This window comes from Excalfactoria chinensis, chromosome 3, assembly GCF_039878825.1.
Source record: "Excalfactoria chinensis isolate bCotChi1 chromosome 3, bCotChi1.hap2, whole genome shotgun sequence".
NCBI classification, from domain to species: Eukaryota; Metazoa; Chordata; class Aves; order Galliformes; family Phasianidae; genus Excalfactoria; species Excalfactoria chinensis.
Window position 1 is genome coordinate 8,240,493 of NC_092827.1, and position 18,472 is coordinate 8,258,964.

The 18,472-nt window shown below is 41.3% G+C and overlaps 1 protein-coding gene across 1 annotated transcript in view; it reads left to right on the forward strand.

Annotated features, from left to right (window-relative positions):
• LDAH (lipid droplet associated hydrolase) overlaps positions 1-18,472 on the forward strand; it is a 101,023-nt gene that overhangs the window by 55,268 nt on the left and 27,283 nt on the right. The window contains exon 5 of the mRNA XM_072332916.1: positions 8,561-8,801. Coding sequence (XP_072189017.1) covers positions 8,561-8,801 — 241 coding nt within the window. The remainder of the gene's footprint in view (positions 1-8,560; positions 8,802-18,472) is intronic.

The window sequence follows — 18,472 nt, forward strand, 5'->3', positions numbered from 1 at the left end:
TTGGCATAATACAGTTTATAGGGCAGGAAACCATTAGTACTACTGTACAACTTCGTCTCTTGCCAACCTTGGTTCAAGAGAGGAATTCAAACTGAAAAAGGTAGAGGAAAAACCTACAAGGATAATGAGGAACATTAACTGTGGGAGGAAAGGAATTCATCTGCACTGATCTCTGGTTTTCTTAGGGGCATTTTCAGTGGCTAACAAAAGAAAAAGAAAAAGAAAAAAAAAAAAAAAGAAAAGATGGGATTTTCTGAATAATTTGATGATTTTATCAGAAAAGAGGGCCTGTGTCTGCAGTAGAGCTGTGAGCCTGTCATCTTCTCATCCTGCATCCTTTTCGGTATCACAGATTTGGGGTTTAGGATCTTCTTCTAAAGCATCATAAATGTGTCATTGGGTGCTAGAAGGTTTCTTATGACTTGACAGTAAGGAAATGCAGAATGGTTGTGGACTGCATTTAGTGATCAGTCTCTTGTGCTCAAGTGTTTAAAGCAGTTCATTTCATTAACAGGATTCTACCAATTAAAGGAAAACATTTTTTGGGTAGCATTCTCAACTTCACGTTTCCTTCATTTTTAGAGAAGGACTAAAAACTTGGCAAATAAGATTTGATTGTTTTGGGTTTTGTTGTTTTTTTTTTCCCTACTGAAAGGATGAAGAGAAAAATCAAAAGTTAATAAAGTTAATATTTCCTCTTTCTTTCTGTTCTTATAGGACTGCAGTTCTCAACACCATGGTCCGAGTTCATCTGACAGCCCACCAGCATGGCATTTTGCACTTCTTTCCTGGGCATAACCATGCTGCAGTGACTGTGCCAGAATGCTATATAGCTGAAACACGCTTTCACTTGATCCACCCCAAATTTTGTTTCTCATCTTTCACGTTTATAGCCCACAAAATAGTAGTTATTTCTTACTGCACCATTATCTCTTTGTTCCCATTTTGTCAAGCTATTCATATTACACTACATAAACATAACTTCCTTCAGAAATGTTATCATCTGAGCTCTTCATTAGTGTTAGTTTTACTTGTGGCTGGCTTTGGAATGAAACCTTTCTTTTTAGGATATAGAGCATAGAATACAATCTTAGCCATCTCCCAGGGAAGCAGGTCTTCCTCTGACATCTGTGACATGCTTCTTCTCTTTGTGTAAGAATAACTTCTAAAGCATCTCTTTCTTTTGCTTTCTCTGCCATATCATGTTGCAAACTCAGCTCTTTGGCATCCGCTACATCCCATCATTTGCATGACTTATCAGTTGGTTTGGTTGGTTTTTTTTTTAGTTGTTTATGCTCTGTATTATTTTTCACTGGGATACTTAAAGGTAGCAGTAGTTTTTGAGTTTGTTCCATGAGCTGAGAATTAAAACACCAAAATTAACCAAATGAAATACTAAAATTAACTGCACCAACTTTTGTTTCCTGTGTAGTATCACAGTATGGAATCTCAGCACTCACAGTCATCACATACTGATGTAAATGGTGACAGTTGGCATTTATTTATTTTTTGTCTTTGCATACACCTTACAGACACTACATGAAGTGATGCTTAATAATTCTGAAACATCCAAGACTAAACAAGGCCATCTAACCTGTGCTGAGACAGCATCAGGGAAGGTGCTGCTGGCTTTGGCCAAAGTCATGCCAGCGAATATAGTAAAAAGTAGCATTTCTGGAGCCTTGAATCTGGCCCTGTGTTTTTCTTTTTTACCAGCTCTTATGCTGCAATGTAATCTGGGAGCTGCAAGCTTAGGCAGTTATAATGCTTTTGCTGTTTTCAATTTGCTGTTTATGGAATGCATACATGGAGAAATATATGTGAAATAATCAATAATTATTGCCTCCGATATGATAAATCCTAGGTTATTTCTGTACTGAAAAGTGTTTGCTGTACTCTTATTTGGGCCATAGCTCAGCTCTGTGCTGCTTCACTGTGTCTAATTATGAATTTGCTCTTTTTCTGTAAGCTGTCATTAATATTCATGTAACCAGTGTGCTGGATGGGGATCCTTAGGTTTCAGCTAAGAATTAGGAGGATGTATGTGAGCAGTGTGTACATGAGGTGTGTGCATGTGTTGGACTTGGCGTGTGCCCAACACAGGGACTGGGCCTTACAGCTAACAGCACAAAACTTATCAAGCAAAATTCACGCCAGAGTCCATTTGGTAAATGAATCTTAGGGAGAGCTTGCATGTGTTTATGCTTAGTCCTTAAAAGGATATTTGATATTTATATTCTAGTGTTTTGAGTCTTAGGCAATATTGTTTGTATTCATACAGTTGATTTTAATCTCTCTCTTTAATGGTATATATTTTGATGTATGTAAAGGGGGGCTGTGAGAAAGAAGAGGATGGACTCTTCAGCAGGGTCTGTTGCGACAGGATAAGGGGAAATGGTTTCAAACGTAAAGAGGGAATGCTTAGGTTGGATATAAGGAAGAGGTTTTTTGCACTAAGGATAATGAGGACCTGAAACAGGTTGCTCAGATCTGTGGTGGACGCCCCATTTCTGGAGACACTCAAGGTCAGGCTGTGCACCTGATGGAGCTGTAGGTGCCCCTGTTCATTGCAGGGGAGTTGGGTCAGGTGACCTTTAAGGGTCCCTTCCAACTCAAATAATTCTATGATTCTAAGAAATTATTGAAGATCTTAAAATAGAATTTGCTGTTGACAGCATACACAGACAGAAAAACAAATAGAAGAGTGTGCTTAGAAAAGCAACAGAGCAAAGTGAAGTGGCAAGCCTAGGAAGCCCTGTTTTGGGCAGGGAAGGTGTAGGCAAGCGCCTGCAGTTTTGCCCTATGTATTTTCCTGGAAATCCTCACAGCACAGCTGTGCTAATAAAGCAGGATGCACTCCCCTGACCCAAACTGTTTTGCCTACACGTCTCTGCAGACCAAGTAAAAGAAATCGTGATTAATGTGGCACTCTGTGTCAAGGGTAGGCTGTAGATTACCAGTAAGTGCATCATTATGTTATCTTTGAAAAATTTACTAGGTTTCACCTGACAGATAATAGCTTTTCCTTTGCCAGCACAACAGAGGAATAATAAACTAATACATGGGCTGAACAAGATACATTAAAAGAAGTGTTACGTTTGACAGCAAAATGGCTGTTGCTTCTCATAGGCTTTTTTGAAGGATTTTAAAGTAAAAGTTGCTCCCGTTCTCTTTCCAGCCGTAAGATTTGAAGTCCTCCTTCCCACATCCTGATGCTCTTGGTATGGGTCAGGGCTGTGTGGCTGCAGAGTGATTCTGGGCTGCTGTGTTCCTTGCCATGGGTCAGGGCAATGGCTCGCATATTGTCATGGAGTTATCTAGATCAATCTATGTCTGTGACAGGGGGGACAGTAGGCCCATGGGCCCCCCGGCCCCCAGAAAATGGGAAGGAAAAAGGGAAAGGGATAGGGAGGTGGGCTCAAGGAAACAAACAGAGCAGCGGCAGTGGTCTAAGGAGGAAAACTTATTTTACTATCTATGATATTGGAATGCAAGGTAACACAATATAATACAATCTGAATGAAATTCAGGCTAATAAATCAAGTACAATAAGAGAGAGCTTTCCGAAGACCAAGAAGCCTACTTTGAAATTGAAGGTGCCACCACTTGGAAGCACACCCACACCCACTGCCAGGCAGTGAGTGAGAGAGCCAGTGTCACTTCCATGATGTATTTCCCTCTCCAACCGTGGGGTCCTCTGGGACGTGTAGTTCTTCTTCTCTGTGCTCCACGTGTTGTTATGATGGGAAATACCAATAGCAAAAATTACAAAACTACGACACATACAAAAAGTTGTGTAAATGGTGTGGAATCCTAATCTGATGTTCTTTTATTGGTAGTTGTTGCATTAGCGGTTCCTGCACCCAAGTATGAGCAAATTACACAACAGGAGTGAAGACTTCAAAATCTCACGAGTCAAAAGCAAGTGTCTAGCATCAACCAGAGCAAAGGGAACCATCAGGACTGTTTTGGGGAAGTGCTCATTTCTGATAGTGTAGGAAGAATATTTTTTTCAGTGGATCAGAGTTTTGTTTCTTTACATCTTCATTAGAAAGATATGAGCATGGGTAGGGACAGCCTATCCATTGGGAGCCAAGGCGTGCCACCAACAGAGTCAAGCTGCAGCCAACACCTGCTTGGGGTTTCTTCTGGGGAAGGAAAGGAAAAGTCTTTAAACTGTCTCCTGTCTTGCTCTGACACTTGTATCTGTCTTTTCACTTTAAGTGTCTGCATAATCACAGCTGCCTGAATTTTCAGCCTGCATTTCTTATGCGTAGTCAAAACTGTTCAGTTTCAGAGGTGTTGAACTCCTCTCATTGACATCACAGGAGTTAACAGCTCTGAAAATCATGGCACTTTTTTGAACACCGATTGTGAAGTGACATCCCATTTTTTTAAATGTGAAATCATAGCTGACAGGTGCATTTCAACTCTTACAACAAGAGACACTAATGAAAAATAGGGATGTGTTTTGTTGGCTGGATCCGATCTTCGTGCTTTCAGTGTCTTTATATAGAAACTATTTAAACATCTTACAAAAATCCCACGATACTGTGTTCAGGACTAATAAATTGTGCAGTGATAAAAACCATTTTGTTGTAAATATAATGGTTGGATGTTTTGTTCTCTGTTCTCATTTTAATCAGAAGAAAAACCTTCCGACTGTTTTCACAGATCCAAAAATGTGGAAGTAACCATTATGCACTGAAAACTGAATGTAGGAAACAGTGGGCTCTGAGAGTCATAGCAGGTGTCTGGATTTGGATGTCCTGTCCTATGCTTATGTACTCACCTCTGCTAAGAGGGTAGGATTTTTTGTGTTTTACAAGAGAAAATGCTGGGTGGTAGAGTACAAATGAACTGCCTGAGTTCCCATCATAGTTAGCAAAGGGGATGTCCTCCCACTGGGATTGCTCTTAGTTTTCGTATCACTGTCTTGATTTAAAGAGATGAAAATGTGGATAGACTGTCCAAACATACAGGAATGTATGAGTTCTTTCTGTAGGTAGCTTGGAGGAAACCTTTGTTTTACTATTTAATGTTTGCATGAAGCAGTGATGGCGTAAGGTGAATCATACTCACTTAGTGGTTCTGCCTAACCAGCGCTCCTTGGCCATCATTGTGTTCTTGAGGGCTCACTTTACTCAAGTAGTTTCTCATCTCTATGTCTTGTAGAAGTTGTGTAGATTATACACACCTGGAGTTGACAGACTGATAGTTCTAGACACTGAAATACATGAAGAGGGACAAAAATAAAGCTCCAGAAGTCTGTACACCTTCCTACTGTGATGTGCATTGTAAGGTAAAATGTACTGAGGACTTAAGGCAGTTTGTTCACTGAATGCAGACCCCAGCTGTATCCTCTGCATTCTTCCAGTGATAGATAATACAGTGTGACAAGTGACTAGGAGCTGCCTTGACACCCACATTAAATTATGAGATGTGCTTGCAGATAATGTTAGGTTTCTGTTGTTAACAAAGGCTAAAACACTAAAATTTGTGAGATGCTGCATCATATTTCAGTCCTTCTAACCTTTCAGGTCTTGAGCCCTGTGTAATTTGAAGAGTTAAAAATAGATAATGAAAGCACAAGAAGCTGCCTGGTGACAAAACCGAAGAGGAGCACCTTGAACTTTAACTGTGAATGTATGTGTCATCCTGAGGGCTGAAATCTTGCACTTAAATAGCATTTTAAATAAATAACTGTCAAGCAAGTAAAAAAAAAAGCTTCACAGATACTGTGTATCATGACAACAATCAGCAGTGACTATTTCGGTATCATGCAAGAAGGTAAGCATGGTTTTTGGCAGGTTGACCAAAGCACAGACAAGGCTGTGGTGTGACCTATAGCTCTCAGACCATGATGAGCACAGGGCATGTTTGCCCTCAGAAGGTTCACCAGTCAGCTTGCCGAAGTCACTGTATCCATTCAAGTCTCTATGAGCAGTATCTCTAGTTGGCCAGTGCTTAACCAATAAGCCTCAGTAGACTTTTAATGAGGGGTAGCTTGAATCAGGAGATACGGGTTTCTCAGGCTAGATGTCTGTAATGTTTGTGATGTTTTGACTGATTGTTACCCCAAGAAACTTGAATTATTACATATGAGAAGAATTTCTGTATACAAAGGGATTGCTGTGCCTTACAGGTTAGTCAGTGATATCTACAGTTGCATTTATAGCTCTGACAATACCTGGTGCTTTAATACGTACTGGCCTCTGTTATCAGAACTACTCATTTATAACATTTCTGGGAGTTGTAACAGGGAATATAATTGAGTGCCCACTGCGTGATTTCAGCTGGTGTCAATTGCAAGATGAGATCTTGGCATTTGACAAGACAAAAGTGATTAACTGATGTCAGGTGTTTGAATCTACCATTTTCCTTCGTTTCTAATTCACTTATTCCAAGGCACAAAAATAGCATACCACTTTTACAAACATGTGTGTTATTATAACAAAAGATGTTAAGTCTGCTGTATCCACAGTCGTTTTGCAAAGAAGCTGAACTACATCTTTAAGCCATTCTGAAGGCAAATGCATGTTTCAGAATCCTGGCTCAGAATCTAGCACTAAGCTAAGAAATAGAATAGCACTAAGCTAAGAAATAGCACTAAGCTAAAATTTGCTAAGAATAAGTACAGATTTTGAGTTTCTATGTTATTCTCTGACAGAGATTAAAGAAAGAAATTAAATTAAATTATGCTCCGTATTACCACCATCTTTTAACTTTATATGCCATTAAAAGATGCAGGAATGCAAGGGACATTCTGACAGCTTTCTTGGTTTGTCTTTCTTTTACCTCCAAGGTTTAGCGACTTCCCCCAGTGGTTAGTGGAGCACTCCAAGCAACTAATCCTGTATCTGTAAACTCTAATGTCAAAGGATTAATGTGTGCCTGGGAACACAGGTCAAATCTGCTTTAGATCACAAGAGCTGGAGTTCAGCTCCTAGCTGAAATATCACGAAACTGCCATATAATTTAGTACAAGTCTTGCATTGCTGTACTTCAGCTGCTGGTTGCCTTTAATAAAAAGAGGCCCAGAACTGATTTCTCTGAGAATATATTTTTCTTTGTCTAAAACCAAAGTAGTATCAGCTGGAAAGTGGAAGGATTTCTTTAAATAGTTCTGTATTGGCTATAAATAATGTTTCCAAAGTCTGCTTTTAAAATACTGCGGAAAGTCCAGTCAGGCAAGTTACTGATATTTCCTGAGTTACTTTGCTGTGTTACAGTGCCCAGATTTTGTAAGCATCTTATGAAAGCATGATGCTGCTCACAGGTGCACTGGCATGCATGAGCTGGGGCTGACAGGTGAGCAAAGACATTCATTATGAAATAGATCTAGAACATTTTTAATGTATTAATCTAACCTGAGCAATCTGTGATAAATGCAGCGAACAGACATACATATAACTGCATGTATAACTGCATCTATCTGTGGTAGTAGCCAACAAAGCACTGTGCTTTATACTTACTTATCTGCAAAGGCAATATCCAAAATCTCTGTTATTTCTCCTTCTTGATGCTTCATTAGGTCCAGTAGTTGTATATCTTTGAGGCTTTATCATATAGGAATTATTGTAGTCATGTTTGACATCCAGGAAAAAGTGGCAGGTATGCTTTGAGAATGTTGGTTTGATATTAACGCGGAGGAACAATGCAGAGTGCATTCATTAATTTGCTTGTAGTTACTGTGGGCGGCATTTTTAATTACTCTTATGCTAGTTTAAGGCTGCCGTGTATTCTGTTATCATAATATAAAATACTGTAACTGCTTTAAAACACATCTCTTTCACTTTAGCATGCTAAAAGCAGTGATGTGCATCACTGTGTACGTCTCAGTGGTGGGGTCGTGCTCTCATGCTCCTGTCCTTGCCAGGCGTATCAATATGGAACTGCCCATTGACAATCCTGTGTGCTGTCAGACAGTCCGGATGCTGGATGTAGGGCTGCCTGCTGCCCTCTGGTGGGGCAATGCCTGCTGGACACTGGCGCCTTCTGTCCCAGATGGGCTCCCCACTGTGTGCTCCTATTCTTTGTCCACATTTCCCAACCCAACTTTGTCTTTGGAAAACATTAAGTTGATAGCCATCTTTAGATGGAAGCAACCTTTCAGCATCTATCATAAGAAAGAAGAGGACAGACTCTTCAGCAGGGTCTGTTGAGATGGGACAAGGAGAAACGATTTCAAATGTGAAGACAGGAGATTGAGGATGGATATAAGGAAGAAGTGTATTACAATAAGGGTGGGGAGGCACTGGAACAGGTTGCCCAGAGATGTGGTGGATGCCCCAGCTCTGGAGATACCCAAGGTCAAGTTGGATGGGGCTCTGAGCACCTGATGGAGCTGTAGGTGCTCCTGTTCATTGTAGGGGAGTTGGACCAGGTGACCTCTAAGGGTCCCTTCCAACTCAAGTAACGCTATGATTCTGTGGTGAGAGCACACAAAAAGCCTATCTATATTCTGCATGTGGCAAACCCAAGTGACAGCCGGGTAACAATGCCTACAAGGCTTGGTTGGGTGCCTCAGGTGTTGCTGACTTTTCTCCTTGTCCCACAGGTCCTCCGCTCCGTGCTGCTGTTTCCCACGATAGAACGCATGGCCCAGTCCCCGCAGGGCAAGCTGATGACCCCACTGCTGTGCAAGCTGCGCTACGCCCTCTACATGCCCGTCTACCTGCTGTCCTTCCTGCCCGAGGGCGTCAAGGCCTCCCTCGTGCGCTTTGCTCTGCGGGGCATGAAGACCTGCGATGAATCTTCAATAACGACCTCAGTAAATCTCTTCAGCGTGGATTGCATCGGTGAGCACTTGATTGCCTCAGCTTTTGTGTTTTTCTCATTTAGTGAATGTAGATTGAGCTTTCTGTAGACAAAAGCTTAGTACTGAAGCACAAATAAATTGTAAATTGGAAAATTAAGGAGTACAGGAAAATCTCAATTTGTCAACTAAGAAAGAAAAAATAATCTTCAAAGGAAAATAAGAAATAAAATACTTTCCCTAAGCATCTATACTTGTTAAGAACACCCTGACCTGTACTGTTAGCAGCATCTCTTCATTCATCCCTCCTTACTTTTTGCTTTTCCCTCATTCTGGGTAGTGAAATAAATCAATTATCAGTTTGACGAAGGTTGTTCCACATAAGTTTCATTAAGCTGTGATTTAACTCTCTGTCACTTTTGTAATCTGAATTGGAGCACCGGTGAATTTAGGAAAAAGCCTTCAGCCTAAAGAGTTGCATAGAAGTTACTTTGTGCACAGAAGAATTTCAATGCTTTTTTTGGGCAAAGACAGAAGATTAATGTCCTTCCATTGATATGGCACACCGTATGCATAGTTTGCACATTCTAACAACAGGAACAGCTTTAAGAAAGGGAATAATTTCAGATAAATTATGTTACATTCAGAATGAAAACCAGAACGTGGATTGTGCTATACTCCAGGTATTTTAGTAAGTTAGCAGTTGAAAACAATTTGGAATAGAATTGACATGCTAACACAGTAATAACAGCAAGGAGGAAGTTTAGATTGCATTAATAGTAGTAAAAACACATTCCTAGATTTCCAGTTGTGTTCTGTCTTCTATCAGTTAATTTTACCTCCTAATCGTCCAAACAGATGTGCCAGAGTGACTCTGTGCTTGCAGCAAGTCCCTTTAACCTCATTTGTGAATGTGCTGCTCTGTACCAAAGACTTGCCTGTAGGGCTGTACAGAGGCTGCAAGCAGGATGGGCAGTCAGGGTTTTTGCTGACAAACCCAGAAAGTGCTGTTTATGTTGTACAGAACTACCCTAAGAATAGTGGCTCTGTTGCAGCACCCTGTACCTGACAAAGTCAGGCTGCTTGTTGATAATGTAAACTCCTGATGGAAGTCATATGGTCTGCTGCTTGAGTTCCCGTTAATTTATGGAAATTTTGTGACGATGAAGGAGAAAACATCCCTGTGTTCATACGTATAGTAGGAATTCAGGCTTCTTCCTTTGCTAGTTTAGTCTCAGAGAAAGGTATGTGAAGGTCTGTGGGGTCATATCGCTACAAGCCAGGAATACTCTGGTCCACACTGATAAAATTCTACCTCTCAAAGCAGGTAGCAGCATCCAGGATTGTGGTGGAAATGGTCCTTGGCCTGCATTAACCTCCAGAAAATTGTGGCCAGTCATTGTTTGTGAGTGCTGTTTGGCACAGACCACTGCAGTGCCAGGAATATTTTAAGAGGGCGGATTTGACGTGCTGCTGTTGGAGCCCAGCTCTTCAGCTTTTCAGTCCCCAAGTGTATCTGTCCTAGCATTACAGCCAGAGGTAATTTTTCTGGGTGCACCACTGTGTCCAAACTGCAAGGAAAATTGAAGCAAGAAGGCAGGCCAAAGGGGCTTGCTCTCATAGGATGTGATCTTTATGTTCAATTTATTGACTGAATTCATTGTACCAGAATGAAAGTCCCTATGAGCCAATGTCTTGTAAAACTTGAATAAATAGGCCTTATGATGCAGCTAGTTCCTCTGGGCTTGTGATATCATCTGTTAGGCAGAATTCTTCTTCAATTCCATCTTTGGAAAGTGATGATATTTTACAGTCCAGTGACTCAGGACCACATGCATGGATTAATAACCTTAGGGCTTTCTGGATATTGCCTGTTGGCCTTCTCCTGTATTCTTTGTGGACAATAGTGTAACGCTTCAGCAAAACTATGCTAAGCTTAGCACAAAAATGGAGACTGTCCTACAGAACTGCCCATCTGTGACATAGTGAAGCCCCTGAATTTGTGATAAATACTTTTCTGATTTGCTTCCTGTACCTTAATAAACTGCTAGATATGGTTGAGAAATGTTGAGCAAATTAAGATGTTCCTCCTCTCCAGAAAGGTTGCATGTCAACTCATTAAAAATACACGTATTGCCTTTGGCATGTACATCTGTTGCATTGCTGTAATTGTAATAAAAGCTGTGATTAAGGGCAGAAAAGATGGTAAAAGTTTCCTTAAAACTAATACGTCCGTTAAAACAAACCAACCTGCCAGGGATTTGTTACTACATCCAAAGCTTAGTCACAACAATGTTTTCTCTCCTCTGAAAGGAAATGAGGCTTGAAAACTTAATTATAGTGGAACTATAAGACCTAGTGCTGCTCCCATTGAGATCAAGAGTCATGAGTGGTGTTCCCAGTCACAAGTCGTGTTCCTCAAGGGTCAGGCCTGTCCTGTTCGGTATCTTTATTGATGACCTGAATGAGGGCATTGAGTGCTCCCTCAGTAAGTTTGAAGATGACAAAAAGCATGGAGAAAGTGTCGATTTGCCTGGAGGTAGTAAGGCCATACAGAGGGAATTGGACAGTCTGGATAGCTGGGCTGAGGCCAATGGGATGAAGTTCTACATTGGCAACAAAATTGAGCCCTTAGGTGAAACAGAGAGGTTAGGGTGCTGTGAAGGAAGAATTGTATTATTTGCCCATCCCATTGTTTCAGATTGTGTTTGCTCCGTCTTCTTATGCAAATTAAGCTTTCCATTGACCCAACCTTGCAACTGACAGCATGGAGAAGTCCCAGTCAAGCAGCAGAAGCATCGTGATTACACTGTTCAGAAAGGTAACGGGATATAAAGTCTAGTCCCGAGGGGGAAATGATGCAGAAAGAGGAAAGATAGCAAGGATTGCAAAGAAAAGTGATTGTAGGGTAGGACAGGGAGACCACATTTAAAATATATATATATGAAAATGAACCTATTAGAGTAAGCAAAGGGGTCTGAAGGTTTGAGGTTTTAAGTATTTGGCAAAGACACTTTAGAGCAGAAGAAGTATGACAACTAACTGGAATTGGGATGCTTGCATTCCTGAATGACTGGGATGAATAGGCAGAAAAATGGAACATCAGTGACCTTGAGTTATCTGAAATGTCATTCTGTGTATTCATGCTGGCCAAACAAGGATACCCCTGTACTGTACAGCAATGCTTATTCCACAAATATTGTATAGTTGTTCAATACTGGAACGCTTTGGCATTCCAGCCTGTTGAAATTTGTAAACATTTCTTTGATGACAGATGCCAGTAGCAGACTTGCAGTGACAGTAAACCATTCTATCTACATAGGACAGGATTTATTGTCCACCAGTTTGACTGGCAAACTTCCTCCATTTGTTTCTGCAGAATTTCCACAAAAGCACAGACATTACATAATAGGTAAACACCGCAAGGCTTTTTCGAGAGGCGGACTCGCAGGTCAGAGGTTAACGTCTGGATGACAGGGAAGATACAGATAAGCACAATAGCAAGAAAAACCTCCAACTGGCCCAAACGTGGTCGTCCTTTGTGATCTTGAACCTGTGACTTCCCTTGAGGAATCTCCCTGTTTGTTTAACCTATTCACTGAGCAGGGGAATACAGAATTCTGGAGAGCAATGGAGGGGGGAAAAGGTCTGCTTTGTGGAATTCATGAAGGTTGGGAAGGGGTAACTCAGAAATATGAAAGTTTCAGAGTGGCTTCAGCTGTCACACAAATGAAAGCTGGAAACGGTAGATTTTCATTTTATTTTATGAGTCCAAGTGATGTTGTAAGAAGACAGGGAGTGAAGATTAAGCATCAGAGATTAGATTTAAACCCTGTCTTGTGCCAGGTGTGAAGGCATTCGGATTTCATGCGAAGTGTTTGTATTTCATTCATTTTACAGAGAAAAAAAAGCGCTAAGGCAGTGTTAGGCAAACTACTCTGAAACTTAAGTTAGGGAACTGCATACAGCCCACAGTGCTGTCTGGTAAATTAGATGGCCAGCTGAGAGAACCTAGGCTACTTCTGTTCCTGTTCCTGTCTATACCGGACAGTAGTGCCTGCAGTGCCGCAGAGAAAGAAGTTCTGTCATAGGATAAAATTTTCTGAACTAGCAAGTAGCTTCTGGAAGACAAATCTGTATCAAAAGCCAGTGAAATGTAGGCTTCTAGTTACTTCTGTGATGATGGAATGTAAGCCTTTGCATTAACTCAGCTGTTATAAAACTTCGTCTCCAACTGGCAAATTTAATACTATGTTTGAATTATCCCCACCACGGGAGTTACCATATCTTGAGATCTGTTTCTATTCCATTTCTCTCTTCTTAAAAGAAGAGATGTTAAATATGATATGATTGGTCTTCATCTGCCCATGTGCGGGCATACCTGCTCCCCTCATACAGCTTGCATTCCAAATCCATTGCCATCTTCATAGCCCTCCTTTGGATGCTCTCTAATATTTATATGTCCTTCTGAAATTGTGGTGCCTCAAAACTATCTGAACTTAGAAGAGATAAATCCCTCTCTGTAGCTACCGGCTGTTCATCTTGCTGCTGGCATCAGAAAACAGTGTGATCTGAGTTGTATCCCTGCTGTTGGAAGGACAGCCAGATATCCTAAGCTTTGACTGCATTAAAATTTACAGATACTGGTTTATAGTGGCACAGTCCTATTGTTTGCTTCCTACCTTATTTGAAAACTCATTTCATATCTTTGCTTCCATTTCCTGACAAGAAAAACAGGAAACTTTCTGAGAACTCTAGTAGAAGCATCTATCTAACTAAAATACATAGGTAAGGGCAGCGTGGCATTACTTTTCTGACACTCCTGAGCCATTCCAGTTATCCAGTTGTTATTTTTCAGAGCCATATATATTATTTTTAAAGTATTAGGCAAGCATTTTATAAACAGATTCATGTGAAGTGGTGAAATAAGAGCGCTTTGCTCACTCTAATGAATTCCTTAGAAAGCTATGTACAGTGGTGTTTTCTCACACTGAAATTAAACCCAAACTTTTTAAAGGAATGGGGAATGCAATGAGCCCTTCTAACTCCAGCAAAGAAGGCAGAGATCTTTTGGTTGGAGATGTATGGAACTAAACTCTCCATTGAGGCATGTAAGGCCAAGGGGGTATTGCATATTATATTCTACAATTTCATCTGTGGGATCTGTGGGTTTTTAATTACCAGCAGTTTATGCAGAGTTATTCAAATTTACCTTCTTAGTTCACATTGAACTAGTAATGCCATTTTATTTCAAAACCATTTTAAAAATAACTTGATATTCAAGGCAACCAGTGAGCATCAAGGAGCATCGCACAAGACAAGCAGTGAGCTATTGCCCCGCACCCCATAGCTGATCATAGGCAGAAATGTACAATGAGGTATATCTCAAGGAAACAGTTTTAGATCTTAAGCCTTCTCGACCATTAGTCTAACCTTATAAATAAATATTTAGACATGTTCGTCATTAGCAACTTGCACAAACCTCATCAGCTAGACAGGTAAACTTCTGCCTAAGTGAATAAATCATTCTAAGGATATTTGTTCTACTTATATAGCTAAATTTGTATAGATTTTCAGAGATGATGTATAGGTAGATAGAACTTCAAGAAGAGCAGAAGTTGCCAGCACGATGAGCAAACTGTATCTATGTAAACTAAATATGTTTATATCTGGACAGTGTAGTGTAGCATAGCGTGCACGCAAGGATGAAGCTCAGCAGATCTCCATTCTTCTTGTATGCATTGCTTGATACTCCATGAGGCATAAAGAGGTCAAAACAACACATCAGACAACCTCTCTCCTTCTCACCGGCTTCTAAGTAATATTCAGGAGAAGAATTTCCTGAAATCAGGAGTCATCTCTGACAAGATGCTTTTTGCCTGTATCCGAACTTACAACCACCACACACTGCCCAGGGTGAGAAGGCTGCTGTAGGCAGCCCACATTTCTGACCCAGTGTGCTAAATCTGTTCCTGCCGTGTTTCTCTGCAGGCTCCTGTGTGCTGTCACAGTTGAGTCCTATCCACTTCTGACATTTTAAGTGATGATCGTAATATGTATTTCTGCAAAGTGTTTAAGAGTGTTTCCTTACCTGTGGAAACATAGTAATATTTTATCACCTGCTTCACAGGAAAAGGGGCCAAAGAATAACAGTCTTTAATATTTTCATGTTTCCTCTGCTACTGTTTATTTTCCTGTGTGATGCCTGACTAAAATGTTTGTTTAATGTTGTCGGACAACTCACCTTACCAAGGCTGCACTTCAGCCGATGGAAAAAGCTCACATCTGCTTTATTCTTTCTGGGAGCGAACTAAAGTTTTCCTCATTTAGAAGTAGGATGCTCATATTAAATTACTGGAGGAAAGCAATGACTTTTATATATTTATAGTCCTATTTATTTTTAAAGTCAATCTGCTTCATAATTTATCCTATTTCCAAAAGAAAGAAAGACATTTAACAAGGACTTTTATTACTTGCAAAACCTTTTACTTTCCTGTGAAAATCTTATGAAAATAATAGTAATAATGTGGAAATTTCTCATTGGTTTTATTTTTGTTAATTATTCCTCTTTTGGGGGGAAGAACTCAATGTAAAAGACTCCCATCATAAATATTACTCATAAGGCGTGAATGTTTTGATAGCGGAACTGCTGATAATTTCCGTGAAATGTGAGGCCCATTTGGGATTTGGCTTGGGAAGGGGAGATTGTTTATTCACCCCCTGGTGGGGTTTCATCCCTAGGGATCTGATTTATTCCCACAGACTTGCAAGGAGTCTAGCAATACCTTGCAAATGGAGTTAAAAAGAAAGGGTAACCAGCGAAGTGGAAAGGATGTTGAAAATAAGTAAGTGCCAGTTAAATGCCAGCAGTTGCTTTTGGTTATCCACTGTCATCTGTCTGTTGTCACCTTGTTTTCCCAAGGCTCAGTACAAAGCTCCCTGAGTTCAGATAAAAGATCCCAGGGGAGACTCGTGCTTCTTCCCTGAGAGGTGTCTCCCTGAAGTTCTCCAAGTAATATCGAAAGTAGAGCTCACAGTTCTGTCATAACTTGTGTTCAATGATAGAACCAATTCTATGGTTCTATGATTCTATCACTACACACCACTTAAAAGAGTCTGGCCTCATCCAATTACCTCCATCACGTAAGATATTTATAAACATTGATCATGTCCCCTCTCAGTATTCTCTAGGCTAAACAGACTCAGGTCTCTTAGCCTTCCCTCATATCGGAGGTGCTCCAGGACCTAAATCATTTCTGTCACCCTCTGCTGGACTCTTCCTAAAGTACTCCACAGTACTCCAGATGTGGCCCCATCAAGGCAGAATAGAGGGGAAGGATCACTTCCCTCGACCTCCTGGCCATGTTCTTTTTAAGGCATCCCAGGATACCATTGGCCTTCCTGGCCATGAGAGCACACTACTGGCTCATGGCCAATCTGTTGTCCACCAGAACACTGAGATCCTTCTCTGCAAACTCACCTCCAGCAGGTCATCCCTCTAACCTGTACTGGTGCATGCAGTTATTTCTCCCCAGCTTCAGGATTCTACACTTGCTCTTGCTGAACTTCATCAGGTTCTTTTCCACCCAGCTCTCCAGTCTATCCAGGTCTTGCTGAATGGTAGCACAGCCTTCAGGTGTGTCAGCCATTCCTCCCAGCTCTGTATCATCACCAAACTTTATGAGGATAGATACCATCCATTCAGGTCATTAATGAAGATGGTGAACAGCATTGACCCCTGGGGAACACCACTAGTTACAGACCTTCAGCTAGACTCTGTGCCGCTAATCATAAGTCTCTGAGCTTTGCCTGTCTGCCAGTTCTCAACCCACCTTACTGTCCACTTATGTGTCCCACACTTTCCAAGCTTCATTACAAGGATGCTGTGAGAAAGTGTCAGAAGCTTTGCTGAAGTCAAGGTACACAACATCCACTGCTCTTTCCCCATCTACCCAGCCAGTGATGACATTGTAGAAGGCTACCAGGTTGGTCAAGGACAATTTTCCCTTTGTGAATTCATGCTGACTACTCCTGATAACCTTCTTCTTTTCCAGTTGCTTGGAGATGGTATCAGAAACAAGCTGTTCCATCACCTTTCCAGGGATATCAGTGAAGCTGACTGGCATGTAGTTTCCTGCATTGTCCTTCTTGCCCTTTTTGAAGACTGGAGCATCATTGCCTGCTCTCCAATCCTCAAGCACTTCTCCCATTCTCCATGACCTTTCAAAGATGTTTGAGAAAGGTTCAGCGATCACTTCTGCTGATTCATCCAGCAGTGTGGGTGCATCCCATTGGGGCTCATGATTTGTGCACACTGATTTTGGCTAGATGGTCTCTGACCACGTCCTGCTTAACCAAAGTGAAGTCTTCCCTTGCCCTCTGACTGCCTCTCTGATTTCCAGGGTCTGGGATTCCCAAGAGGTAGCCTTTGTAGTAAAGTCAGAAGCAAAGAATGTGTTTAGTATCTCTGCCGTCTCAGCAAACTCTTATCAGGGCACCCACCTCATTTTCTCTAGTTTTCCTTTTATTGTTGCCATGCTTAAAAAACACTTTTCTTGTTATCCTTTACCTCCTTCACCAGATAAAATTCCCAGTGAGCCTTACCCTTCCTCATTGCATCCTTACACGCCCTGACAACATTCCTGTATTTTTCCCAAGTGGACAGACCCTTTTTCCACATTTTGTGGACCTTCTTCTTCCCTTTGAGTTTCTCCATAAGCTCCTTGCTTATCCATACAGGTCTCCTGCCCCTTTTCCCTGATTTCTAACTCTGAGGGATGCATTGATCTTGAGTGTGGAAAAAGTGGTGTTTGAATGTCAGCTAACTCATATCCCCAAATAGCCTTTCCTTGTTTGTAAGGTCAAGGTCCAGCAGCCCACCTCTTCTTATTGGCTCACTTACCACCTGCATTATAAAGTTATCTTCAGTACATTGCAGGAGCCTCTTGGACTGTGCATACCTGGCGGTGTTGCTAATCCTACAAATATCAGGATGGTTGAAGTCCCCCCATAAGAACCAGTCCCCAGAATCACAAGCCTGCTTCCAGTTGTTTGTAGAAAGTCTAATCAGCTTCCTCTTCCTGATCAGGTGGCCTATAGTACGCACCCACAACAGTGTCACCCATATTAGCCTGCCCCTTAATTCTCACCCACAAGGTCTCCACTCCATTATCATTCACGCCCAGGTGGAGCTCAATACAGTTTTATTACTGTCTCATAAAAAGAAACCCCAGTGCCTGGCCTTGCTGGCCTGTCTCTCCTGAAAAAGACTAACCATCCATGACATGCTTTGCTTTTTTTTGTCAGGACAATGTTCACCAGTGCTCACTGTCTGCTCTCCTAGCTCTTTGACATGATGAATATCTCCGTATTGCACTGTTATAGGTTTTTAGAGGAAATGCTGGTTTATCTTGACCAATTCCAGTGATGTGGGAGATTGCTTACTGGTTAGAGCAATGGTTAAATGTATTTACAATGAGTTTTCATGACAATAAAATCCACTCCACCTGTGAGAAGTTCACCCCATTCATAGGAGGGAGTTCTTAAAACTCCATTCAGCATCCACAAGGGGAGTTCAGCATCAGCTTCTAATCCAGAAAGCCACTTAAAACAGATCTCCATAACGCTAATCAATGGCTTCAACACTTGTCTAGAAAGGCATATTTATTCCCAGTGGAGCCCATGCAGAAGGCACGGTGTGGCAACGCTAACTTG